The 27,917-nt window shown below is 43.9% G+C and overlaps 1 protein-coding gene across 2 annotated transcripts; it reads left to right on the plus strand.

Moving 5' to 3' along the window:
- The first annotated feature begins 1,868 nt into the window (after positions 1-1,868).
- On the plus strand, positions 1,869-27,917 carry TRIM36 (tripartite motif containing 36). Of its 2 annotated transcripts, XR_008210479.1 has the most exons (11): positions 1,869-1,995; positions 2,926-3,160; positions 13,906-14,231; positions 17,357-17,503; positions 19,649-19,744; positions 21,303-21,556; positions 22,171-22,295; positions 22,845-23,138; positions 23,404-23,701; positions 24,825-25,973; positions 26,041-27,917. XR_008210479.1 is itself a non-coding variant. In XM_052700596.1 (10 exons), exons 1-10 carry the CDS (start codon positions 1,969-1,971, stop codon positions 25,192-25,194), a joined length of 2,172 nt encoding a protein of 723 aa, XP_052556556.1. In that variant the 5' UTR covers positions 1,869-1,968; the 3' UTR covers positions 25,195-27,917. The 2 variants fall into 2 exon arrangements, 1 of the variants encoding a protein (XP_052556556.1); XM_052700596.1 differs by having other exon boundaries at positions 24,825-27,917.

The raw sequence follows: 27,917 nt of genomic DNA on the forward strand, positions 1-27,917 counted from the left end.
TACAAAGGATGGAGGGGCACAGCAGCGTCTGCTCTGTGGGCTATTGCCTGTAGCTGCTCCTTGTATGCCTGATGCTTTTGCTTGCCAGGTGTCCTAGACATGAAGCAGAATGCAGTGCACACAGCACACAGTGACAAAGCAAAGATACACAAACCAAAGGCGAATACTTTCCAAGGCTGAGCGTTATCTTACTATTGTGGCAGTTTGATGAGCACAGTCTTTATTGGTTGAGCGCTCTGTGTGCAGCAGCAATGTGACCTTCCAAAATTGCTCTGTCCAGCTGATCAGGTTATGGGATTCAATAGAAAATTCAGTGAACCATGAAGATCATGGGCTTGTAGCATATCTCTGCAGGGCAGATAAACAACTCAAGCCAGAGCACCATGGCTTGGTAGTTTTATATTTAAGGCCAGAAATCCTCATGCTATCCTTACTCTCATTTTCATACACCCATGTCAGTGAGATACAGCTGAAGGACAATCATCAAGAAGGCAAAGGTGGGCTTGCCTTTGCAAGGCAAAGCAGGCACATTTCTCTAAGGCAGCATCAAACTCAGTCCTACTGCTGAGCTGTGTGTCATTCAGCCTACATGACTGAGAAAACCCTAGGGAAAACAGTGATCTTCAAGGCTGGGCTCCTCAGGGCTGAGAAGATCCCACTGCAGACAACTTACAGTTAGATGAATGTGTGCTACAACCCCATTGCCTCCATCCCAACATAGCCTACTTCCATCGCTCAGAAGGAAAAGGGTCTCTCTGGTGGCTCAGTTCTCAGGACGGTGCCTACTCTGTCCGACAGGTCAGGAACAAACCTCACAGGCATCCCCTATTCTGTTCCTGCTGTGTACACACTGGTTCTGCTGCCAGCCAGCACGCAGCTCAGGAGAAGAACCCTGGTTGGAAAAGCATGAAAGAAAAACAGTCTTGGAAAATTTGGATACAAGGGCTTGATAGCAGCCTTGAAAGTGGATGCAGAAGGCAATGGAGGTGCTGCCAGGATGTCCTGAGCTATTTAGGGCAGCACTGTGCTGCTTCATACAGCAGAATCCTTGTCAGTGACCAAGTACAAGTGTAGGATTCTTGCAGCTAATTGAAACCCAGTATCTCATCCTTGTTTGGATTGCACTGGTAATTAATACAGATGAGCACTTAGGGGACTGCTCCGTATTACTGTTGGAATTAATGAGTACCATCTAACCCTAGGGAGGAGAGCAAACGGTGACAGGCCCTGCTCTCTCCAGGCTCAGAGGTGTGCCGGTTTGCTAGTTTCACAGCTACCTGGTGTGACTTTGCTCCCAGCCAGACCTGATGCAAGCAGGAATGGGCTGCACAGGATGGCTGAACCACCTCGACTCCTCCCAGGGATTTGCTGATGTCAAAGATTAGCAGAAGAGGTGGGACATTTGTGCACCTGGAAACAGCTGACAACAGCTTGCTGCAGCCACCCTGCTCATACCAACCCCTCCAGGTGGCAACAGGAGGGGCAGCAGGAGTCCTTTCTGGCTCCTGCTGTTAATTCCCTAACGTGGCAGAGAACCCTAACTGATCTATTTCCCCGGTAACCTGGAGCTAATACAGATTTTGGCACGGTGGCTGCAGTAGTTCGAGGCTAGGGCGGACCGAAGTAAAAAGGTATGAATGCAGGAGGGCAGCTTAGACCCTTGCAGGGCTCCAAAAGCCTCTCATCCCTGTCGCACCTTGAGGCGGAGCAGACGGTAATTAACGTCCCGCTCTAACGCCGGCGCGCGCCGCTGCCGGCCCCGCAGCAGCCCGACTCCGCGGCGCCCCCTGCCGGCCGGCCGTTGCCCCGCAGTCTCTGGGCGTGGCCGCCCCCCGCGGCGCGCAGCGGTTGCCAGGTACCGCGTCCCACCGCCCGCCATTGTGGGCTGCCGCGCCTGCGGCCGGGGCGGCGGCGCGGAGCGCAGCGGTCCGTCCCGTCCCTGAGTCCGGGGCAGGAGGAGGGGCCGGCATGGAGGGCGACGGGACAGAGCCGGAGGTGAGCGCGGGGCTCGGGGGAGCGGCTTTGTCCGGAGGCCGTCGGCTGAGCCGCGCTTGGGATATTTGTATTTTGCTGTCTCTTTTCTTCTTCTTCTTTTTTTTTTTTTTCCTTTACCTGTTTGGCGGCTCGGAGGTTATTTGCGAATAGATCTGAGAGCGGGGCGGAGGCGGGCAGCGCAGTGCTGCCGGTGATGGGCGGCGGGGATCGGCTCGCCTGTCGCGCGTCGGGGCTGCGCTGCCGCCCGCACGTCCCGGACGTGTTCGGCTCCAGCTGCTGCGCTGGGCAAACCACGGCAGCGCCGCTGCCTGCCAGCGAGCTGCACGGCGAGGAAACCGGCTGTCTGGCCAATTGGACACTTGTTTGTTCATTTTTCCCTTCGTGAAAAGCAAGCAAGCCGATTTAAATGTGTGGCTTGCTATTGTTAAGAAGCATGGTTGCTTCCTTTCCACTACGTCCCTAGGTGCAATTAATCCTGCATGTCTTCTTTCCTTCCCTGCAATGCAGACCTAACCTAAAGATGAACCAAGTTCGCATAGAAGCCGCGTGCTTTTCAGCTGCAAGGAGCGCTCTGATAAATGTTAGTAAAGATCTGTTTGCAGTGCTAAGCGGAGCACTGCCTCAAGACAGCTGAGACCAACCATCATTCTGCAGAGCTGAGGTTTGCTGACATGAGCAGGGACAACATCACACAGAGGGTGGTGATGCACAAGTTGCCCACGGAGGCTGTGGATGCCCCATCCCTGGAGGCATGCAAGGCCAGGCTGGATGTGGCTCTGGGCAGCCTGGTCTGCTGGTTGGCAACATAGAATGTTGAATCTAGGTGATCGCTGTGGTCCCTTTTAGGCCATTCTATGATTCTATCACTGTGAACATGCAGTGTCTTACAGCTTGTGCTTTCTGCTTGGTTTTCTCCTCTTTCTGTCAAAGGTTGCTACCAAAAGTATTGAAAGAGAACTCATCTGCCCAGCATGCAAGGAGTTGTTCACCCACCCGCTGATCCTTCCTTGTCAACACAACTTGTGTCACAAATGTGTGAAAGATATACTATTCACAGTTGAAGACTCATTTGCTGATGCAGGTTCTGAATCCTCAAATCAGAGCAGCCCGCGGTTCCGAATCTCTTCTGCTAGCATGGACAAGATTGACAGAATTAGTAGATCAGGTACGTGTCACAGCTTTGCATGTTTTTCTAATGTTATGTATTAGGTTGACTTGAGCTGAATGGTATCTGCATGGCTAAAATGTCATCTCAGTTCTTCTGATGTGGTTAATTAGATGACTCGGGATAGCACGATCTCATTCATTCTGTGATAAGAACAGTGGGTAGGTTTTAATTTTAAAGACAAGGCATTTCACACAGAACACATTTGTCTTTGTGGCATCCTGTCAGTATTTGTAGCCACTGCCTCTTTATTTCAAATACTGTTGGGCACCAAGGTATAGATGTCAGTAGTTTTGTTGTCCTCCCAGATTTCAACCAGCAGAATTCTGTAGTTTGGAATTCCTTCTAAGTCTTTGAGGACTTCTCAAATGACAGTGCTGTCCTGCCCATTCCATGATGTTTGCAGTAAATTGTTTTCCGTAGATGGTGACTATTGGGTGATTGAAGAACTGGAGGATGTGGCTATTAGGAGATTGTGCTAGCAGTCTCTTTCAGTGTTTTGCTCAAGGCTTTAAGGTGCACTTAGCTTGAGGACTCGTAACTCTTTGTGGTGTCATGCTATACAGATTCTTACTCTGACTGTACTCAGCTGCCTCTGTAATTCAGAGATGAGGTGATCAGATTTTACACAGATACACTGGAAGTATTTTATGCATGCCATGCATCTTAAAAGAAACCTCATCTCTGCTTTTAGACTTCATGCTGGAAAAATTGCCCACTATAAAACCACATTCCACAGTGCTCCAGAAGGGTCATTTGCAAGACACACCCTGAGTCTATTTGCATTTCATGTTCACAGTTGTCCCCTTGCCAGTTTTCAAAGTCCAGATGCCACTGCCTTCACTTATGTGACGCTTTGATTTATTCAGCTGTTCCCTGAAATGAGTCTGATAAGTAAATGCTGTGCTTGCCATAGCTTGGCTGACTGTTGCTTGAAGGAATCAAACTGCTAGTTATCTTCATTCCAGCCCTGTTCCAGGATGTGGTGTGGACAGCCTTGAGGTGACTGATCTCTATGCACAGTCAATTGCCTTCCTCAGCTGCAGTTTCACAGGAGCCCACTGGTAACTGTGTTATTCCAAGTGGAGGTCTGCTCACTTTCCCCCCCCACAGTAAACCTGGTGTTCTGGCATTGCTTTGCATGCATGGACTGAGAGCCTCCATGGCTTTGCAGCTGTCATCTTTGACAAGGTGGGTATCGTAGCCCCAGGCTGGGTGCCTGGAAGGTAGTGAACGCACCGTGGGTGACCTCCTTGTGAGAGACAGCATAGGAAGTGTGAAGAGGCTGTGCATGGGGAGCAGCCTTCTTGTGCTGCGCTTCCTCTCTGTCCTGTTAACCCACCTTCATCTTGCTCTCCATCACTAGTAGAAACAAGGACCTGATGTGATGCAGCCCATCTTAATGTGTGGCACAATCCACCCTGCATGCTGAAGGAGGCAGAGGCTCCTCTGAGGAGCTAGCGCTGGATGACTGTAAGAAACCAAATGCTCTCACATCCCCTTAAATGAATGTTTTGGGGGGAAGGAGGATTTCTGAGACTCAGTAGCCAGCGTTTCTAGGGTTCAGTTCCCAGTTCTGCAGTAGTAGCTGGCTGGTTTTATTTCACAGGGTTTAGATGTACTGTTTTGTTGACACCCCTGACAGCAGGACAGGAAAGACCCATTTGTGACGTTCCTGCACTGTTGAGATCTATGCCATAAGCTTATTGCAGATGCTGTCATCTTCACAGTAGTCTGCCACCCTTCCAGCAGATAGAGTATCATATGTGTTATCTCCTGATCTGACTTGTTAGCCAGAAGAGATAAATGCTTTGCTAATGTCTTTGTACCCTTTCCATGAACTGGAGAGTGCTGAGGCTGGGAAAGAGTTGTTTTCCCTCCATTCTCCCTAATGACTGTTGGGCAGGGGCACATCATAGGCAAATTGTCTTCCCAGACATTTTGGAATTGCAAAATGAAAATCATATGGAAATGGGAGCTTTAAAGAACACATTTGAATGTTCAGGTTATGCTGTCTTTGCTTTCTTTGCTTCTGATGTCACAGATACCGTGGTCACGTTGCTCTCTGAGGTGTGAGCTTTTGGCTGTCAGAAGTTTGGTGCTGCTAGTATTCAGTGTGCATCACTCTTCTGCAGCTGAATGAACTGTACAGGGCATCCCCTGACTTAATTTATTCTGTGACCTTCAGTGGGGTTTGTAATAAAACAACTTCGCGAGAGTGAAAAGACACAAGACAGCAACCTAAGTGAAGCTTCACTTATCAAAGAAAGAAACACAGGTATTTCATGTCATTGAGTGCAGGGCACGTCAACTGTCAGACCGCTGTGTGTGAAAATGTATGAGGGCTGCTCCAAAAGCAGTGCCTCCTATTCTGTCAGTTGGCCCACAACATCAGAGGTTGGTGGTATGGCAGGAGAGGCTGACCCTTCCCACCAGTACGTGTCACACTTTGTTGCTCTGTGACAGGTGGCAGGACAGGGCAGTCTGACATGGAAATGCATATGAAGCAAAGCTCTCTAATTGAATTCCTCCGCGTGGAAAATGCTCCTGTTGGCATTCATTGATGCTTGCTGAATGTTAATGGAGACCAAACAGCGGATGCTAGCACAGTGAAAGTTTGACTGCATGGGCAACATTTTTCTAGCAGCAACTCCATCATAGCAGCTGTGAAGCAGAGAATCGCCTCTGCTGCTGCAGATTTCAGTGAGTGCAGCGTGCAGGCTCCTGTGCACTGCTGATGAAAATGCGTGGCTAATGGTGATGACTGTGTTGAAAAATTGTGTTTTGTAGCAGAGAATGTGCTCCATCAAGTAGTGTTACTGTGTTCTTTGTGTCTCTGCTGTTTCTGTGGAAGTAAATGGGAGGCATTACTTATGGAGCAACTTAGATAGATGACCTCTTCCTTCTGCTGTGCTTTAGGTTTTCTTTATTTTTTCACTTGCTGTCCTTATTGAATCCTTGCTGTCTCCACAAGGAGTGCTGCGTGCTAGAAAAGTTTTGGGTATTTAGATGTTTGAGATGCTGGAAAGAATGGGTCTGAACTCTTTATTTGTTGTGCATACACAGCTTGCATTTATAAAAGCAATTTGCTTTAATGTGAAAAGGCCAGAACCAGTAGAACTCTTTGCTTTTTAGTTGGAGTGCATATTCTTGTTAAAATCCAACACAATGTTTTCAAAAAAACTTAACTGCATTTTATAAAGTATTGCTTGCATAAATTGTTGCATATTGGATGGGAATAAAATCAATTTGTTATTCCAATGCATCTTCTGTAATATTAGAGTAATTATTATGTCGGTGTAATTAGGAGGAAGCATGCAGTGTGGCTGTGTTACCATTTGTGTAGCATTGCTGGATAATGCAGAACTTGAGTATTTAAAATATTTTTTTCTCCCTTTGTGTTTCTGCTTGAATATTACGGTTGTGTCACCTTGTGCTGGGAATTAAATATTCTTTCGTTTCAGTCCTGCAGTATTTTAGCAGATCCAGGAGAGACAACAGCCGACACTCTTCATTTGAACCATTGTAAACCAATGGTATATCTCACTTTTTGATTTCTAAACAACTTTCTGTTCATTGTTTGCAGCCTCACAGAGGAGGTCTTTTGGTTGGAGAGGTAGAAATGCTTCACATCTTGTTTTGGCTCTAGATAGTGAGGTCTTCAGATCTCAAATATTGCTGGCTAGCGTATAGATTTGTCAGTGGTCAAGTCCACAACGTGGCTTTTGCAGCAAGCAAAGGTACAGCAAAGATCTTAAGAAAGCTTTTCATTCTGACTTGAAGGTTGACTGGACTGGCATTGGGTTTAAGGTGAGAGCTATTTTTTTGTGTCTGTGCACTGCTGGACATACTTGATAGGTTCAAATAATGTAAATTCACTCTTCTGCTTAAAACAAACAGATAAAGCTCCAAGAGTCTACGTTCAGGCTTTTTAATTTTCAGGAGCTTACACGCTCCATTTTTAGTAAAGCTGCTTTTTTACTAGAAGTGAAGAGTAGTTATTACACTGATCTTTTTAACAATTATAGGTCACCTTTTCACAGAACCTGTGAACAGAAACAGAATTCTTCATTTTCTCTGAGCCCTCTTAGTTATGCCTGATGAAGAAGCAGACTGAAATTTACACCTTTAACTGAATAGGTGTTTCTGGATCTGGCAATTTAATGTGTTGTTTTTATTTTTGTGCAATGCTTTGTCAAAATAAAATTATGTGAAACACTGCTGTAGTACTGATAGGCACGTGAGCAGCCATTAAAGATAATGTTCCTTTCAAGGAAGGAATGAGCCGAAGCAAACATTAACCTGCATTTCACACTCAGCGTGAGGAACGCAGCAGTTAGGAGAAAGTGGGCATTCATTTGCAGCAGGTAGAGACTGAAGGTGTCAGAAAAGAAAGCAACAGCACAGGACTCCACTTGAGTTCTCAGAAAGCCTGTCCTCATCTGCTCGTTTTGCAGAAAACAGTCTTCATTTGGCTGAGATTAAAGTATTGTTTTGTAGCCACATCTCTCAGCTTTTTCTTTCTTCCTAAGCATCCGTCCAAAAGCTGAGTTCGGAGCTGGCAATAGACATTTACATGTTTAAAAACTTTTAGGAGAATCCAGTTGACTTTTAAAATATTCATTTTTTTCTTTTTTCTTTTTTTTTTTTTAAACTCACACATTTAATTTTCATGTCTCCATAATCACAGAATGCTGGTGATAGTTTACTTGGATAACAGTTTTTATCTTTAAGATATCTTATCCCTTTGCAAACCCGCAGCTGTAGGTTGGGCTCTTCTACTTCTGAAATGCTGGCATCTCTGCTTGGGAATATAACAGTGTCTGTATAAGACCTACCCAAGGTTGCTCTTTGCCTTGAGTCATCACAGTCCCCTGAAGTCTCTATTCTACATCAGTCTCTATTCTGACATTTGTGAGTTCGGAGACTGAGTATGAGCACGTGCTGTGCCTATTCTTTAGTTACTGGTAGAGTTATTCATTACAGATCAAGTGGTCCTATTTGTTCCTTGTAGTGATTCCTAGTATTTCACAGAATATATAGAGAGTGTATAGTTGTTCTTTGGAAACTGGATTGGCAAACTGTAGAAGACAATGTGGAATGGATCGAAGTTCCTCTTGGCCACACATCTAATGTGACTACAAAATGTGTGGGTTTTTGTTTCTTTGTAGGTTTTTTTGTTTGTTTGTTTGCTTTGCTGCATGGAATGCTTGCACTTCAGTTTTAGCAAACTTCAAGACAGCTAGGAATGACAGTGCTCCAAGTAATTTATCACTTCATGAGTGCTTTCTTTTTAGAATGCAAGCATACAAACCGTATAAGCAGGAATCAGGAAATCAGGCTAGTTCCTGTTGCATATTGGTATCTTAACATTGTTTTAAAAGAGGCAAAAAGAGAGTTTCTTCCTCTAAATATTGATGTGCCATAGCATGCAGTGCTGCTAAGTACTCTTGTAGGTTTTAAAACGGAAAAATCAGGCCAGGCTCTTAGAGTACAGTGAGGGAAAAGGGATGAGATATCTTAAGAAAAGCAGGGCTTGCCTGATGCTGGATGGCTTCCTGCCAGCAATGTCACCAGTCACTGCCAAGCATGGCCTGTGATGGCAGTAATTTTGTCCCATGATGGGCAGAATGAAAGGCCTCAATTGGACTGCAGCAGAGCTCACCTCTGTGTTACCAGTCCCACCTGTGAGCTGCTTTGCCCAGACTTCAAAAGCATGCTCCTGGACGAGAATTTCAAATTGTATTTTTAAACTTGACCACTGCACCGTCTTGTCTTTTTTTTCCTTCTTCCGTGTTTTGCCATTGCTTGCTCTCTGCTGTAGTGAATTGCTTGTAGGCATTCATGCGACGCTGTGCTGTTACTCTTTTAGTTTTAATAAATAGTTCAAGTCCCTTTCTGTAGCTGTTGATTGCATGGTGCTGTATGCAGAATTCTCTTTCTTTTAGGCCATTGCAGGTACCTGTGTGAAAGGTGTCTGTGTGGAATGTTGTAAGCTTAGAGCTGACATTTGAGGTAAAGTTTGTGTCTCACTGCTGCTCCTGTCCTTGCATGTGTGTGTTGCTGTGTATGCCAAGTTACAGGTACTACAGCACATGCAGTTTGGGTAATTAATTTGCTTCCAGTAAGTACTAGGAAAATTTCAGATGTTAAAAACAAAGGAACCAACCAACCAAAAGGAAAAAAACAAAACAAAACAAAACGAAAAAAGCAAAACCCAAATCTCACACACACAAAATCCACACCAAACCTCTGCTTCCTTTAGCCATAAAGCTGTGTATGATGACTTGAGTCAGCCGTACTGTGGTTGGTATGTACAGGAGGGCTTCAGACTAACCGAGACTGAGAAACTGAGGCTGCCAGCTGGCACAGACTTACTTACCTTTTAGTTTTGGCTTCTTAGCTGATGGTCATACATGACTATCATGGGGCACATTTCAAAGGTTTGCAAAACAACCACCTTCTATGCTAGTGTTGTTTAGGTTGCTTCTTTGAGAGAGATGGTGAGAGGCTGAAAGAGGCATGGTAGGCAGGTGAGTTGTGAAGAGTTGGGTGAAGCAGCCACAGAAGAGCAGTGGAAGCCAAACGTTTTTAGCTGGTGTAAAAGGAGTGCTCAAAAATAAATGATACATCAGTACCTTTGAAAGGAAGAAAATGACTAAATACACCTAAGAACAAACTTCTCTTTCTAGAGAATTCATTTATTTCAGGACTAAGAATTCAGGTTTAAAATTATACATCCTGTATGAACTTGTTAACTACAGCAGAATGAAATCCTCTCTAAGGGATTTTAAAACCATGGTCTAGCTCCCTATGAGAAACAGTCAGGAACAGGTTGAGAGCCTGTGGGTCAGGATTAGAGATGGGACTAATACAGGTCAGCTGGTGTTAGGGGTATACTACAGACCACCTGATCAAGGGGAGGCTGTTGACGAGGCTTTCTTGCTCCAGATGCGTGAGATGTCTGGCTCACGGGCTCTTGTCCTGGTGGGGGACTTCAACCATCCAGACATCTGCTGGGAAAACCACATGGCGAGCTGCAAGAGCTCCAGAAGGCTCTTGGAATCCATTGACGATAGCTTTCTGGTTCAGGTATTGGACAGACCGACCAGAGGTGAAGCGTTGCTGGACCTGCTGCTCACCAACGCCGAGGAGATCATCAAAGGCGTCAAGGTTGGAGGCTGCCTGGGCTCCAGCGACCACGCCCTGCTTGAGTTTGTGATCTCAAGCGATGTGGGCCTGGCAAAGAGCAGGATCAGGACACTGAACTTTAGAAAAGCAGACTTCAAGCTACTCAATGGATTGCTGGCCAAGATCCCCTGGCGCGCTGCCCTCAAAGACAAGGATGTTGAGGAGAGCTGGCTGCTCTTCAAGGATGCCCTCCTGGAAGCACAAGAGGTCTCCATTCCTCTGAATAAGAAAGTGGGCAGGTGAGGTAGGAAACCGGCATGGCTCAGCAAGGACCTGCTGAGAGAACTGAGGGCGAAGAAAGGGGTGTACAAGCTCTGGAAACAAGGCTGTGTCACCTGGGAAGAGTACAGGAACGCCGTCCGGACTTGCAGACGTGGGATCACGGAAGCCAAGGCACAGGCAGAACTGAACTTGGCAAGGGACGTGAAAAACAATAAGAAAACCTTCTACAGGTACATTGGCCAGAAGAGACAGGCCAAAACAGGCGTACCTACTTTGGTAAATTTAAAAGGAGAACTGGCTTCAACAGATGAAGAGAAAGCTGAGGTGCTGAATGAGTTCTTCACCTCGGTCTTCACTGGTGGCCAGGATTCTAGTCTTTTTCCCGTCCCTGAACCCTGCATCCCCAAACCTCTATGTGGGGACCAAGGAGGTAAATCCCTCCCCACTGTAAGGGCAGAGCAAGTCCGAGAGTGCCTCCTTAGACTGAATGAATACAAGTCTATGGGGCCGGATGGCGTGCATCCCAGGGTCCTGAAGGAGCTGGCTGAGGTGGTTGCCGAGCCGCTCTCCATCATATTTGAGAAGTCGTGGCTGTCAGGTGAGGTCCCGGATGACTGGAGGAAGGGTCACGTCACTCCCATATACAAGAAGGGGAGCAGGGAGGACCCGGGGAACTACAGGCCGGTGAGTCTCACCTCCGTGCCTGGGAAGATCACGGAACAGATCCTCCTGGACAACATGCTCGATCACATAAAGAATGAGCTGTGATCCGAGACAGCCAGCACGGCTTCACCAAAGGAAGGTCATGCCTGACTAATCTTGTGGCTTTCTATGATGGAGTGACGGCATTGGTGAACGAAGGGAAGGCGACCGATGTCATTTACCTGGACCTGAGCAAGGCCTTTGACATGGTCCCCCACCACATCCTCATCTCCAAATTGGAGGGAAGTGGATTTGATGGGTGGACGACCCGATGGATAAGCAATTGGTTGAAAGGCCGCAGACAGAGGGTGGTGGTCAATGGCTCTATGTCCAGGTGGAGGCCGGTAACAAGTGGTGTCCCCCAAGGGTCTGTCTTGGGACCGGTGCTCTTTAACATCTTTATTAATGACATCGATGAGGGAATTGAGTGCACCCTCAGCAAGTTTGCTGACGACACCAAGCTGAGTGGTGCGGTTGATACGGCGGAAGGAAGGGATGCCATTCAGAGGGACCTCGACAGGCTTGAGGGCTGGGCTCGGGTGAACCTGATGAGGTTCAACATGGCAAAGTGCAAGGTTTTGCATTTGGGCCGGAAGAACCCCAGGCACCCGTACAGGCTGGGAGGAGTGGTCCTTGAGAGCAGCTTGGCAGAGAAGGACCTCGGGGTCCTGATGGACGAGAGACTGAACATGAGCCAGCAGTGCGCTCTGGCAGCTCGAAAGGCAAATGGGATCCTGGGCTCCATCAGGAGAGGGGTGGTCAGCAGGGACAGGGAGGTGATTGTCCCTCTCTACTCGGCTCTTGTGAGGCCCCACCTGGAGTACTGTGTCCAGGTGTGGAGCCCTCAGTACAAGAAAGACATTGAGATTTTGGAAAGGGTCCAGAGGAGGGCGACTAAGATGATCAGGGGGCTGGAGCACCTCCCCTATGAGGACAGGCTGAGGGAGTTGGGCTTGTTCAGCCTGGAGAAGAGAAGGCTGCGGGGTGACCTCATTGCAGCCTGTCAATACCTGAAGGGAACCTACACCCAGGAGGGGAGTCAACTCTTCAGAAGGGCTGACAACAGCAGGACTAGGGGAAATGGATCCAAGTTGAGGGAGGGAAGATTGAGGTTGGATGTTAGGGGGAAGTTCTTCACAAGGAGAGTGGTTAGGCCCTGGAACGGGCTGCCCAGGGAGGTTGTGGATGCCCCGTCCTTGGACGTGTTCAAGGCCAGGTTGGACGGGGTCCTGGGCAACCTGATCTGAATGTGTGTTTGGTGGCCCTGCTGGGCAGGGGGGTTGGAACTACATGATCCTTGAGGTCCCTTCCAACCCAGGTGATTCTGTGATTCTGTGTGATTCTGCAGAGGGTGTTGGATTTTTTTCTTTGTAGAGGAAATATGCATTAGGCAGACATGCTGGCTATGCCTGCTGCAGAGGTACATAAACGACTACTTTGTGATCATTGTTCTTCCTTGTTCAAGAGTGAGATAGGGATGCACTCCTGCTTGCTAGCTTTAAGAACACTGTGCTGTTCGTAGCTTTTGAGCAGTGTTTGGCATATGCTCCAGAGGCTCTTCTAGCTTGCAGTTTTATTTGAGCCTTCAGTCTTTTTCTTTTAGAGAGGAGGAGAAAATTGTGGGCAGCTATTTGGAGCTTCTCCACAGTCCCCTTTCAAAATGACTTGATCATCATAGTAAAAGCCTTTATATTTGGGGTTTCTAAGCATTATTCCTTTATGAAGGCTGTTCAGCTAGAGAAAAGCTTTGTCATCCTCTGCACATTTTGACTAACAGTTCTGGCTGATAGTTCATACTGGAAATAGCTAGTTCTTGTTTTCCTCTTTTTATGGCTTCTCTTGGGATAACCCAGATAAGTCAGCTGAAGAAAACTTCAGGGAGCTCTGAACTGGGATTAGCTGCTCTCAGTGAGAATAAGTGTCTTTCACTGGAATGCGTTACAAGCTGTTAGTCTCTCTTTAGACAGCCAGTTAGCCTGATGCTGGCTGGTTCCTGAGAGGTACATGTGTAGTGTTTCAAAAAGCAACGTTTGGATGCATCCCAAACTAGACTACAAACTGCTGCATCGTCTTTGAAAGGAGTGCCATTTTTAAGTTCCCCATGATGTGTAACTAACATAGGAGGTTATTAGGCTTAGGAAGGTGTACATTTGTTCTGAGTGAACCCTCAGTCTCATTGAAGCAGGTGGCCACAAGCTGGGGCAGCCAGCCTCCTGTGCTTAATGCAGGGATGCTGAGGAGTTCTGAGCAGTAGAGTAGTAGAGAAATTGTTTTTATTTATGCCTGGCAGTGCAGGACATGCTCTGAGGAAAAACAGTATTGTTGGCAAAGTTGACACAAAAAGCACAGCTGCAGGAAGCAGAAGATAGAATTGGAACAGTTAACTTCATATTGACACAATTAAGTTTTGGAATAGTTCATAATGTTCTCTGGTCTCAAACATTATAGTACCTTGTCATGGCAAATCTATTCTCTTTGGCTTGGCAGAGTGTTTATGAATTAGCACTGTATTAGTTTGGTGACATCCCATGATAATTTGTGATTGGTTCATAAATTCTTGCGCTTCTCTTTTTACTATCTGAAACTCTTCTGTTTATGCTCCTACTAATCAAGATTTGCTGTCTACACAGGCAGAAAACACAACTCTTTGACTCCTAGAACAACTATGTTTCCTTGTCCTGGCTGCCTGCATGATATTGATCTTGGAGAACGTGGTGTCAATGGCTTATTTCGAAATTTCACTTTGGAAACAATTGTGGAGCGACACCGACAGGCAGCCAGGGCAGCCATAGCTATTATGTGTGACTTCTGCAAACCTCCACCTCAAGAATCCACAAAGAGCTGCATGGACTGCAGTGCAAGCTATTGCAATGAATGTTTCAAGGTGCACCATCCCTGGGGAACTGTAAAAGCTCAGCATGAGTACGTTGGACCAACCACTAACACCAGACTTAAAGTAAGTACACCGGATCTTAGGGAATTTTGATTGCTGTGTTCATATACAGCTGCAGACATGTTTGTGCTCTGGCAGTTGATTTTTAGGACCACTGTTGTTTTGTTCTGCTGTCATTTGAGTAAATGATAAGCTTTTGTTTGTTGATGCCAAAGTGGCTTGAACATGTTTGAAGGGGACTCTAAGCATTTTGTTTTACTTCAGTTAATGGATTTTTTCTATATACTTATTCATTTACCTTAAGACAATGATTTTGAGCACCCACAATTGTCTTAAGGGAGTTTTCTAGGAAACACAACCTTGTTGATTTGGTGCTTGTAAACAGAAAGGGTTTTCTGAGTGAATTGGCAGCTGGGGACTGTCTTGTCCACACTGACCATGAAGTATGAGTTAAAAATCTTTGGTGCAAGGAAGAAAACTGCCACCAAAACTTCAACCCTGGATGTGGGGAGAATAGACTTAAGGCATCTCATGGAATTAGTTGGCAAAGTCTCATGGGAAACTGTTTTAGAAGGCATTATGGTCCATAGGTACTGGAGTTTGTAAACAACACTAAATTAGGAGGAGATGTTGATTCCCTCGAGAGCCTTGCAGAGGGATCTTGACAAATTGGAGGTCTGGGCAATCACCAACTGCATGAAGTTTAACAAGAGCAAGTGCTGGATTCTGCATGTGGAGCAGGATAAGCCTGGTTTGTGTACAGAGTGAGGGATAAGAGGCTGGAGAGAAGCCCTAGAGAAAGGGATCTGGTGGCTGATGGCTGGCTGAATGTGAGAAGGTGCTGATTTGTGCTCTCTGGTGACAGCAACAGAAGCCTAGGGAACAGCAAGGAGCTGCATCAGGGCAGGGTCAGACTGGATGTTAGGAAAAGATTCTTCACCAGAGGGTGGTGGCATGGAACAGGCTCCCCAGGGCAATGGGCATGGCTGCGAGCTGCTGGAGTTCAAGGGGTGTTTGAGCAAATCTATCAGATACAGGGTTTGAATTTTAGGTGGTCCTGTGTGGAGGCATGAGTTGATCTCGGTGATCCTTGCGGGCTCCTTTCAACTCAGAATAGGCAGTGATTCTAAGTGTCATGTCAAGGAGCATGCCTGTGTATGGCAAACAGAAAAACCAATGGAACACAACCAAACAAAACCCTATGCATGAGGATAGTTCCCTTTGCATGTTTTGAGCCTGAGCTGAATCCTATGCAAAGCATCTTTTTTGTTGTATTCCTCCTTGCACTGAATAATAGCTGGAGGTGAGAGCTCAGGCCTCTGCTGCTATTAGGTGCACCCTTCTAATCCTTCTTTGTAGCTAAAAACAACAATGCAATTGCAAATTTTCTACTTTGCAAACTACTGCTATGTTCAGACAAAACATAGTGCCTGCAAGCTGCTGTCACTTTTGTTTCTCTTGCTAAGTGTGATGCAGGACACGGGTGTACCTAATTAAATTCAAGTTACACAACAGGAGGAATTGTCACAACTGCCCTCTCTCTAGCAAAAACCCACAGTAAGTCTTAGTGTCCCAGCATTAGCTATATGCATGTGTTTGGTGACAAGAATTGTGCTGTGGGCTGACTTTTGTGAATTTCCTAGTAGCAGCAGTGCTCACTTGATGAAGCACTCCAGAAGTGCTTGGATGTTGCTAGGTTTTGATCTCATCCAGGTGGTATCATGGTGAATCACTCCATGTATTTGGGGCCAGAGTGTGCGAGAAAACTTGATTAAAAGTAGGCCTAGTGTGTTGCTTCTGTGCCTTGTACAGAAGCGTGGGGAAGGCTTTAAGTTTATTTATCAATAGTAAATCTCTCGTTATATTTTTGAGGACTGAGTTTAGTATGAGGAAAGAAAAGTGTATTTTTAATTACAGTACGTTGTTAAGATCAAAACTGAATGAAAGAGTCTCCTAAATAATGTTCCTGGTTGTATCATTAATTTGAAACTAGACTGCAGAGCACTTTGTAATGTGTGTGGTGGGGATGTGAGAAGCACACAGTAGAGTGATTGTTCTTGAATTTTTAGAGAGCTAGACAAGATAATCTGCTTTTTCTGTCTGTAGTTTGCAGGCTACACTTACGATTTATGCAAGAGGTAAATAAAAATATTTGGTTTCTGTTAAGTGTGGCCAGACAGTGCTGTGGAAAAAATGACTTCTGTGGGATAGGAGATGATTGCAGTTCTTTGGAGATGCCTTTTGCCACAGCTGATTTTGCTGAAAGTTTCTTCTTCCTGTTTTTTTTTAATTAAATCAACCAGAGAGTGACAGTTGGGTAGCTTATCATGTGTTCTGCTTAATGATAATACTGTATACCAGGGTGCTAGTGAGACTAGTATCTTTTGCCTCTCATCATAGGCCAAGATAAAATATGGTCTTGAGAGCTGGTTTCAAGGATGGCCAGCAGTTTTCATTTCGTGTGTCCATTTTTATGCTACTGGAATTTTGTCTTTATTTTGGCTTTTCTCCCCACCTCCTTTTTCGGTGTGTATGTCTGCTCTTTGAGCTTGGAATTGGACATTTTTCTCCCTCATTTAGCAGTTACTCCATCATACATGTTCAGTTTTTGAAAGATGATTGTTAGCGAGTGCCAGACTTTTCAGAATATTGAGGCTGATATTTGAGTGAACAATTGTAATTGGAATCAGATGGGAAACAGTAAATGAAACAGCTTTTTATCTTTAAACAGACTGTGAGTGATGTTAGAGGCTGTATTTCGCTCCAAGAGCTGTAGCTATGTAGCTGTTCTGAGCCTAGATTAGATTTAAATCGCTCCTGTATTATGCCAACTCTTGCTTTAAGAAACAAGTCGTAGCTCTTTTGAGAGAGAACTGAGGTGTTGACCTGGAGCCAGTAGAATTTGAGAGGGTGAGTGTGTTGTATATATTGCATTCACAGTTCTGAACATGGCTACAGGTATTTTACAGCATGCAAAGAACTTCAGAGATTAGCAAGATGATTAACTGCAATATGGAGGCTACTCGGTGTGTACATAGACATAAAATTGTGGACAAACATAAACATATGGCCTGTAAGTTGAATATATGAAAAATCCATTAGAGGAACTAGATGCTGCCTTGGGACGGCTGTTTGCTTTAATGGTTTCTTTTTGGAAATAGTCTTTCATTCTTTGCTCTCTCTTTTAGGTTCTGATGTGTCCAGAACATGAAATGGAGAAAGTGAACATGTACTGTGAAATCTGCAGAAGGCCTGTCTGCCATCTCTGTAAACTGGGTGGATCTCATGCAAACCACAGGATAACAGCAATGAGCACTGCCTATAAAACTCTGAAGGTAACAGTAAGCGTTGTTTGACCTGAACTTAAGAAGAGAAAGTACACTGAGCTGCTGTTGTAAGGGCAAACTCTCTCTGGCGGGAAGCCTGCACATGTCCTTGGAGGACATGGGTCATGCTGTTGTGCAAGCTCTGTTAGTGTACATATTAATGTGACTTAGCATATCTGAGAAAATAATTTTTCTGTGACCCTTTCAAAGTGCTTCCCCTTAATTTAGCCATTTGTGCAGCAGTACTGACCCTTCCAGAAAGTTTAAACCACTAATAGTTGGCAGTTTGGCTGGTACCACTGGGTAGTTTCAGGCTGGTTCCCTTGTATCTTGGGTGAACTGACATTTCAAAAGCACGTCAAAACAATTTGAAACTGAAGTGTCTCGTGTGACCTTGCGTGTTGCTGAAGCTGCATGGTTGTTAATTGACTAAGTACGGTACAATAAAGAAGACTTGCAAACATTGTTTTGTTACTACAAAATGACTGCTGCTATCTTTTCCCCTTTCTTCTTCTCTACCTCTTATCCACAAAAAAAAAAGGGGGGGGGGGGGGAAAGAGGGAAAGAATGGGGAAAAAAAAAAAAAGGAAAAAAAGAGAGACATATTTTTCCTTTCTGCTTTCTGACCTCCTTGCTTATTTGCAAAGCTGTACTGATGTTAGCTTTTGAAGATAGGGAAGTGCAGAGACACACATAAGCTCTGCTTCGAGCCACTCATTTCTTTAATAAATCTTACTAGAAATGAATTTATAACAGGTAGGGCTTTTCTGTAAGTTATAATAATGTTCTTGAGCTTCTGGTTCCTCAGCTGAAGAGAAGATGACATCTCTGGGAAGGAATGAGCCTTCTTCAGTTGCTTTGTGTTGCTTGCTCAAAAGAATCTGTCAGTGTGGTCATTTGGGGAAACTCAACAGTTCTTTACAGCATTGACTTACAAAGGCTTTGACACTGTGTCCTGCAGTATTCTCCTGGGGAAGCTGACAGCCCATGGCTTGGACTGATACACTCTTTGCTGGATAAAGAACTGGCTGGATGGCCAGGCGCAGAGACTGGTGGTGTTAAATCCAGCTGGTGACTAGTCATGAGTTGGTGTTCCCCAGGAGTCAGTACTGGGGCCTGTCCTCTTCAATATCTTTACTGATGACCTCAATGAGGGCATTGAGTACTCGCTTGGTAAGTTTGCAGATGACAGCAAGTGCCAAGAAAGTGTTGCTCTTCCTGGGGGTAGGATCTGGACAGGCTGGATCGCTGGGCTGAGGCCAGTGGGATGAAGTTCAACAAGACCAAGTGCTGGGCCCTGCCTTTGGCCACCACAGCCCCAGGCAATGGTACAGGCTTGGGGCGGAGTGGCTGGAAGACTGCATAGAAGAAACAGACCTAGAGGTGTTGATCAGTGCTTGGGTAAACATGAGCCAGTATTGTGCCCAGGTGGCCAAGAAGACCACTGGCATCCTGGCTTGTATCAGAAACACTGCTGACAACAGAAACATGGAAGTGATCATCCCTTTGTAGTCAGCATTGAGGGTGCACCTTTAGTATGGTGTTTGGTTTGGGGCTCTCATACAAGAAAGACAATGAGGCCCTGGAGTGTGTTCAGAGAAGGGCAATGAAGCTGGTGAGGAGTCTGAAGCAAAAGTCTTACGAGGAGTGCCTGAGGGAGCTGGAATTGTTCAGTCTGGATGAGAGGAGGCTCATGGGTGAAATTATTGCTTTCCGTAACTACCTAAAAGGAGGTTGTGGTGAGGTGGGGGTTGGCCTCTTCTGCCATATAACTAGCAATAGGATGAGAGAGAATGGCCTCAAGCTGTGCCAGGGGGGATTCAGGTTGAATGTTAGGAAATACTTGTTCTCTAAGAGTGAGGTCAGACACTGACCTAGGCTGCCTAGGGAGGTGACGGAGTCACCATCCCTGGAAACCTTGAAGAAATGTGTAGATGCTGTACTGAGGGACATGCTTTAGTGGGAAATTTTGGTGGTAGGTGGATGGTTGGACTAAATAAGGTCTTTCTAACCTTGGTGATTCCCTGATTCTATGACTTTCACTGATAGTAGGCTACAAGGTAAACTGAATATTTACTGAGTGACTTATTCCTGCTGTTGATGTGTTTGGTTTGGAAGTCCTTGATCTGATTGTTTGCTATTCTGTTTTAATAGGAGAAGCTTTCAAAAGATATAGAGTATCTCATCAGTAAGGAGAGCCAAGTAAAAGCTCACATCTCACAGCTGGGTCTTCTGCTGAAAGAAACAGAGGTAATAATGATTTGCTGTTTTGAAGGATTAGTCCTCGAAGGGACACAGCAAGGGCTGGAGCTGTTTCCAGCGCAGTGTTTCACTGGCTATATTGAGGGCTGGAGGGTTAATTTGAAACAATTTCTGTAAAAGTTGTGTTAGTCTTCTCACTTTAAAGCCATTCGAACAGTATGGGAAATTTAGGCAGTGTACAGAGGAAGGGGACGTTTTGGTTCCCAGTGTAAATTTGAAATAAGGCTTATTTGATACTCCAGTCAAAGATAAATGAGTTGGACTTAAAGCTCTCTGTATCAAAGGCAATGCACTGCTTATGTTTTTAAATTATTTTGAGGATGTTGCAGTGAAGTCAGAGTTAAGATAAAAAACTCTGCATAGAAGACAGAGGTGGGGATATTCTTTGCATGCAAAATGCAAAACTGACAGAAATTGGAGGAGCTCCTGGCCCTGCCCTTTCCTGGATGCAGATCATATCTGTGCATCTATCTGAGGTAGCAGTCAAGAGTGGTCCTGTTGCTCCGAGGGAGTTGGGTGTTGCGACGTGACACTGGGCTACCTTGGGAAACATACAGAGGTCACAAGGTTTGAGATCCCCTGTGGTAAATTAAGATGAAACAGCACCAAGCACTCAGTTAAACATTTGCTTGGATCTCACTATGATACTTAGATTTATATGTCTGTATCTTACTGGCTGTGAGCTATGATGATGGGCCTTGCATTACAGCCCTTGAATCCAGCAGTGTCACAGCAGTCAGGATTGTTTCTGTGTTGCTGAGCACACGAGCCTTTTGCAGTCTTTTGACTTTCATGTGCTCACAGTCCCCCCCACTAAAGCGGAGCTCAAGTCACAATATGTGCAGTTCTGCTGAGCATGTACAGTCCTTCAGAATGTGCCAGAAATGAGCTGGGGTCTCAAGTGGTTGTCAGACTGAGATATGACACTACAGCTGCTCAAGTGCAGTTTGGGGCTTAGAATACGCTGGAAATTGGTCCATAGGTTGGAGGGTCTTCAGGTGTCTCACTTTCCCACTGCCCAAAAGACTCCTTGTTGAGCATCTCTCCCTCCCCCCAGTAAGTTCTTGTGATGTTGCTGAACAGGTCTTCATAGTCTCAGAAGATAAGGAAATCCATCTGGAGAAGTAGTGTCTTGCCTTGTTAAGGTCTCCTCCTCCAGCATCTCCTTTTCTCCTACCAAGTGTTTGGGACATTAAGCCATTTGCTTCTCAGCCTCTTACAGTGAGAAGTCTCTTGGGCATGAAGGCTTCAGACCCACCTTCTACAGTGCTCTTCCGTGAGCTGTTTAGGCAGAGAAATGTCCTGTATAATTCAGGGCATAATCTGAGAAATAATTTCCTGCTCTTCGTTCTCAGTGTTAAGATAGTAAATATATACTAACTTGCAATGTTGTTTCTCTTTTCATTCTTTAACAGTATAACAAAGCTGTAAATCTTCCAAGCAGATGATTGAATTGCTGTTACAGTTCATAAAAAAACCCTTTGTGTTTCCTTACACAGACACAGAGCAATGAGATTGGTTTAAAATGTATTTTGTTCTTTCCTAGTGCAATGGGGAAAGAGCTAAAGAAGAAGCATCTCAGAGTTTTGAGAAATTAATTAATATCCTGGAGGAGAAGAAGTCTGCAGCTCTTAGGGCAATTGAAGTGTCTAAGAATATAAGGCTGGACAAATTGCGAACCCAAGCAGAAGAATATCAAGGTCTCCTGGAAAACAATGGCCTTGTAGGATATGCTCAAGAAGTGCTTAAAGAAACTGATCAGTCCTGTTTTGTTCAAACAGCAAAACAACTTCACGTCAGGTATCTTGGTTATTGTCTGGGTTAGGTACAGGTTCTGCTGCTGCACAACGTCTGGTCACGTAGGTTATCTTAACACTTGCTAGCAGAGTTCTGGGTGTAGTACCTTTTATTGCAGAACCTCATAACCAGTCCAGCTGCAGTTCAGAAGAGATTACTGTGGTACAGTGTGTGTTCAGAAGTAGCGCACCAAAGGGATTCTGTCCTTCTAAAGCATCTAGCCCTGCTTAGTAGAACTGCAGTGGAACAGCAGTCTGTTCAGCTCACTGACACATTCCTTTGCACTGTGATTATATCAGCTATTTGCAAGTTAATCTAACAGGTCTCTTCCGACTTTACACTTCTGATTTAACAGTTGGTCTCCATTAGCACTTCACATCTGTTTTGTTCTTTGAACAGAATGCAAAAAACTTTGAAGATAATCTGCTATTTGAACTTTTATTTGTTCACTGTTCTTACCTTCATGTGCATAACGATTTTAATCTTTGAATTTAAATTCTGCCTAGTAAAGAAAATGAGGCTTCAGTAAGTAAAAGCTAGCATTTATGTTTTCAGAAATGTACATTTATACATTCCCTTTTCTTCTGTCTGCCATCCCTCCACTCCTGTGCTTTTAGAATCCAAAAAGCTACTGAATCTCTGAAGAGCTTCCGGCCAGCAGCTGAAAGCTCTTTTGAAGGTTTTGTGGTGGACACAACCAAGCAAGAAGTGATCCTTGATGACTTATCCTTCTATTCCAGTGGTAAGTTGTGAGAACATCAACTCTTTGTTGAGTTACAGCTTTAAGAGCTTCTCTAGAAAGGGTGAGAATTTATGCAGGGCTGCAGTTGCACATCTCCGTGAGGTGCCCTGACTTGCACTGATCCTTCTGTCTTCATGATCCACACAGCATTACCTATCAGCATTACCTATTTGCTCTGACAGGCAAGCTGGGATGTCATCAACTTCAGTACCAGTTTACAATGGCTTCTAAAATACTGTAGTTAATGACGATTAAATCTTAGTGGAAGCTTGTTGTGTGCGCAGAAAAAAAGTGGGCATTTTTAATGCCGGTTTTTTTTTTTTTCCAGCAGCTTGCACAAATTAATAGCACAACTTCCAAATTAAAAGCAGAAACTAAGGAATTCATTTGTGTGCAGGAACACAGGCAGCGTCACCTTTAACTGTGCAAATCAAATTATTTTCCACGCTGCTAAGCTCCTGAGTGGAGAAGGTATAGATCACTCTAAAACAATGTATATCTAAATATCTGAACTTCTGGATTTTTTCTCCTCAATCTATGGCCTTCCAGGTCTGGAAGTACCAGAAATCAATGAGGAGCAATGCAGAATGTATAACAAAGCTGTGATCAGCTGGGAGTCCTCCAAGAAGACAGACTCTGCTGAAATGTACGTTCTTCAGTATCGCAAGCTTAGTAGAGAAGAGGAGAGTGTGATGTGGCAGGAGGTTGAAGTTTGCAGCAAGAGCAAAGTCATACCTGATCTTGATGAAGACAGTAGCTACGCCTTTAGAGTTCGAGGATACAAAGGGTCCATGTGTAGCTCGTGGAGCAAAGAAGTTATTTTGCGTACACCTCCTGCTCCAGGTACTGGCTTTGCTTATGTCCACCTGCACTGGAAACCACCTACAGTTCCCAGGCTTCTATCCCATTATTGGTTGTATGTATATGCATAGAAGCACTGTAATAAACAGGTTAATTATCATACTGCGATTATTAGCCTGCATGACAACCCTAATAGCTTTTCATAGTGAGAATTTGTAATGCCGATGTATGTTAAGATGCAGTTTGTAAGCACAGAAAGCCAAAAAATGCTTAACTAACAGCAGACTCTTGGAATACTATTTTTCAGTTCTTAGCTTTCTTTTTGATGACAAATGCGGGTACAACAGTGAACGTCTCCTGCTGAACCCAGAAAGAACGTCTGTGGAAAGCAGGGCTGGATTTCCTTTACTGCTAAGAGCTGAACGCATGCAGTTCGGATGCTACACAACCCTGAATTACATCATTGGTGACACTGGTATTGCCAAAGGGAAGCACTTCTGGGCTTTTCATGTGGAGGCTTATTCTTACCTGGTAAAAGTGGGAGTTGTTTCTAGCACCAGGATACAGAAATTTTTCCACAATACACATGATGTGACAAGCCCAAGGTAAATTCCAGGCATGTGCATGAAACGTGTTTTGTACAAGAAGATGGTTGGGTTTATTTTATTTTGTTTTGTTTTGTTTTATTTTATTCTAATAATTTAAAAGCAAATGTAGTCTCAATTGACAAACTTGAACCTAACCAGTGGAAAGTAGCTTGAAGCAAATGATATATGCAGGTTGTCCTATTCCTTTTCTTGTTCCCTGCTTTCAGTAGAGAGCCCATCATCTTTCTTTTTTGGAAGGAAGTCAGGTTTGTACAAATATTGAGATACATCAGTTAAAGCAAGAAAGTGGAAAGAAGTCCATTAGCTGTGAGACTGAAGCAATTCTTGGTTGTCATTAGGTAGACCATTAGCGTGGCAGATTGTCATCTGCTCACAGGTACAAAGCTCACAGAGTTCTCTGTGTAGTAGCTTGCATCATGATGGATTCCAAGTTGCTTGCATATCGTTTTTGGATTGCTGCTGAGCAGAAGTCAGAATACTGTGAAGAAACCAGCACAAAGGTTTCCAGTTCTCAATTACAGATACAGTAAACTCAGATATATCTAGAAATGGAAGGCTGGGAAGTTTTTGTCTGAAGACTGTAGCCTCATATCTTAACAGGTGTGCTGGCTTCTTCCTACGCAATGTAATAAAACTGAAAAAAATGCTCCTATCTTAAGTTGCTTAGTGTAGTCAGTGTAATATGGCAGTTGCATGGAAACCTCTTAGAACAAGAGTAATGTATTTATTGGTGTTATTTAATATTATGTAAATAAAGTTAAACGTATCCTGCCTGTAATGATAAATCATATTTGCAGAACTATCTGTCCAGTTACCTAATTTACTGTACCTGGTAGGTTCATTAATCATTACCTAGCATAAGTAGGTTTAGATAAACTTGGAACTTAACAGCTCCTTAACAAAACCTTCGTTAATTCAGCTCCTGTCAGCTGTTTCAAGCAGCCCAAGTGGCTGTTCACTCATGAAACATATCTTTCCTTCCAGCACTGTTGCATTTTTACCCTACAAGCTTTTGGTGTTTGTATAGTGTTACTCGTCTTACAGAAATGTTTTCTTTAGCTCACATTGCAGACAGTATTTGTGAATCTGACAAGAGCAAATGGTTATTTTTCTGTTCTAGATCTGAACAAGACAGTGGTCATGACAGTGGCAGTGAAGATGCCTGTTTGGATTCATCACAGCCTTTCACACTGGTCACTGTGGGCATGAAGAAGTTTTTCATCCCCAAGGCAGCTGCTGACCCGAAGGAAGCTGCTGACCCCAAGGATGCAGCAAGAATCCTTCCCCTGCCCTCCTGCATGGGGATCTGCCTTGACTGTGACAATGGCAAGGTGGGCTTTTATGATGCCAGCCACATGAAATGCCTGTACGAGTGCGAGGTGGAATGCTCAGGCATAATGTACCCAACATTTGCCTTAATGGGTGGTGCAGCAGTTCATCTCAAGGAAGCCATCCCAGCAAAGTACGTGGAATACCAAGATGACCTGTAGGTTAGTGCTCTACTGTTGCTGTTCTGAAATTAAAAATAAGAGCAGGAGCATTTCACCTTTGTTTTCAGTCCTGATTCAAATACAGTATACCTAAGAGCTGTACACGAGACTTTGGGTCACACTTCTGTGTTGCTTTGTTTGTTTGTTTGTTTGTTTGTTTGTTTGAGTAGTTCAGACATTTCCAACAAAAGGAAATGTTCTTCCAGGAACTCTCCTGCCTTTCTTGTGATCTGTGTGATGATGATCTCCACAAACCTTCCTCCTAGGGAAGGTGGGAAGGAAGTTTGACTAACAACCAAAATTACTTTTCAGGGATAGAAATCTGCCTTTTATGTAACATAGATTCTCATATAGTCAGTTTTGAGTTTAACAGACCAAACTGACAGGATATGATTGCCATTATTCTTTGAGATACCTGTCTTCATGCATCTGCAGGATCAAAATTGCACTAATAGAATAAAAAGCAGTGAGAAATGAAAACTGCAGGTGAACATTTAGGCTGTGTTTGGAAGGAGGAGGTTAAACTAGAAACTTAATTTCATATAAGTGTAATGTAACTGTAAGCTGAAAGTAGTTCTAACACCTGATGTAGAGTTGATGGTATAATTGTAAGTTCATGACCTGTTCCAGGCTTTTAGTGTAGACATAAAATATATAAAGTGCAATTTGACCCTAAATGTCAGACTTCCAAGTCTGATATCTGAAGTTTTTGCATGTATGAGTAGCAAGCAGTACCTGGTTTTAGGCAAAAGTAAATAAGTACTTATTTTGTAAGATAAGTACAAAGTTTTTAGTAAGAATGATAAAATCATTAGTAAGAATGATAAAACTGAATCACTGATTCAGTTTTGAGACTCAATTTCTGCCTTACAAGGCATCTCTGTTCAGATTTCTGTTCCGCTCATGTTAAACACTGTAACATGTTGTAGTGCTTGCATCTGTTTGGAAGAAATTTACACAAGCAGAAATCAAACGTTTGAGTACTTCTACTGTTAATTTTAATTACTGAAAAACAAGGTTCTGAAGTGAAGGACGTTTCTAAAATACACTCAATTTTTTATGAATTTGGGGATATAATGTTGCATCTTGATGAATGTGAAGTATGTTTACTAAATACCTGTGTATAGCTGTAGAGCAGTGAATGACCTGAAAATTGCAGGTGGGCACCACTGGTGGTGGATTGACCACTTGCCTTGGTCTTAGAGGTCTTTTCCAAATGTTACGATTCTTTGGTCCTCTTATCTTATGAGACTGGCTCTCTAGCTGTGAAGGATGATGAAAGATCTGGGATTTGCTTCTTTCTTTAATCTTAAAACTTATCTTTTTGGTCCATACCAGATATTAAACTGATCAAAGGACAAATCTTCCATAGAATTTTCCACATGATCCTGATGGTTAGCTCTGAACAAGCTGCACACGTACAAGGCTTCCCCATCTGATGTATTATTTTGCATTTAATAAGATTGAGTCTGTTCTGCCATCTTACCTAGTCACTTGGTACTGAGGCCTTCCTGCATAGTAAACACAAGTCTTTACCTACTCTTGCAGCAGCTTCAGTTATAATGAGACAGAGCAGTTTTATTCCCGCTGATAAAATGTACCATTCCTTCAATCTGTTTTTTGTTATTCTGCCACTGGAAATCCTTACATTTTTGTATGCTCTATGGACTAGATTACAAGTGCTCTTTGTTACTCAAGTTATCAGTCAGACTCAGAAGTCAGGATTCCCTTTTCTTTAGCTATGGCTTATCCCAGTGTGCAATTTTCCTTCTTCCACTTATCTACCAAATATCGGTTTAAAGCTACAGATTGTAGAGTCGGATTTCCTAGTCTGTTATTCCCAGATCAAATCTCTTTCTACAGGTAAGTATCTCATTTTTTAATTCTTCTGTTTTAGAAGTTGTTATAAATTACAGGTTTTATGTCTCAGTTACCACTCTACAGTTCCACACTTACATCTTTAGAAGCATCTGGACCAATATGACCAGGCTTTAGCTTTTCATTACTTTATGAAAATTGTCATAAAATAGCCACAGCATCTTAAATGTGAAGATAAGTCATTCTGAAGGACTATCTTTTAAAAGAAGGGGGCAAAAAAAAGGTAGTGATTTAAGAAAACAGAAGTAAAGGAAGAAGAATTCAGTTTTTTTCCTACTATATCTTTGCCATTCATTGAAGATGTGCTCTGCTATGCAATTACTTATTCTACTGGACACAGGCTGGTATTACTGAAAACACTTACCTGCCTTTTGGTATGTCAGTTTGTAAGTATCTCATTCATCATTTTAAAATTGGTATGGCTTTTGGTGTAGAATGCCTTGGATGTAAGGGTTTTCATCGCAGTGCTATATGGCGCTTGCTCCAGTTTATTAAATAGAAGCTGACTGTCAGAGGCAAATGATTTTTTCCACCTGTCAGAGATACAGTTCAGTAGTACATGCCTACACTGACACTTACTTTTCCAAAACAATTTTCTTCCTACAAAACAGCACTTTACAATGTGGACTAAGCTAAGAATGGTGTGATATTGTGTGGATCTCTGTGCAATATAGCTGTCTGGTGACTACTGTGTGATTTGCAAAGCTCCATTCAGGTGTGAATCATGTAGACCCTTTTTAAGTATCTAAAGCTTTAACAAAAAGGCCTTATTTAAAAATACTCTGAAATGTAAATGTGATGTCAGTTTTTTTCTTTTTTTCTAAATAAAAGCTGAGAATACTGTA

The sequence above is a fragment of the Tympanuchus pallidicinctus genome, unplaced genomic scaffold (genome assembly GCF_026119805.1).
Source record: "Tympanuchus pallidicinctus isolate F22 unplaced genomic scaffold, pur_lepc_1.0 scaffold4, whole genome shotgun sequence".
Taxonomy (NCBI): Eukaryota; Metazoa; Chordata; class Aves; order Galliformes; family Phasianidae; genus Tympanuchus; species Tympanuchus pallidicinctus.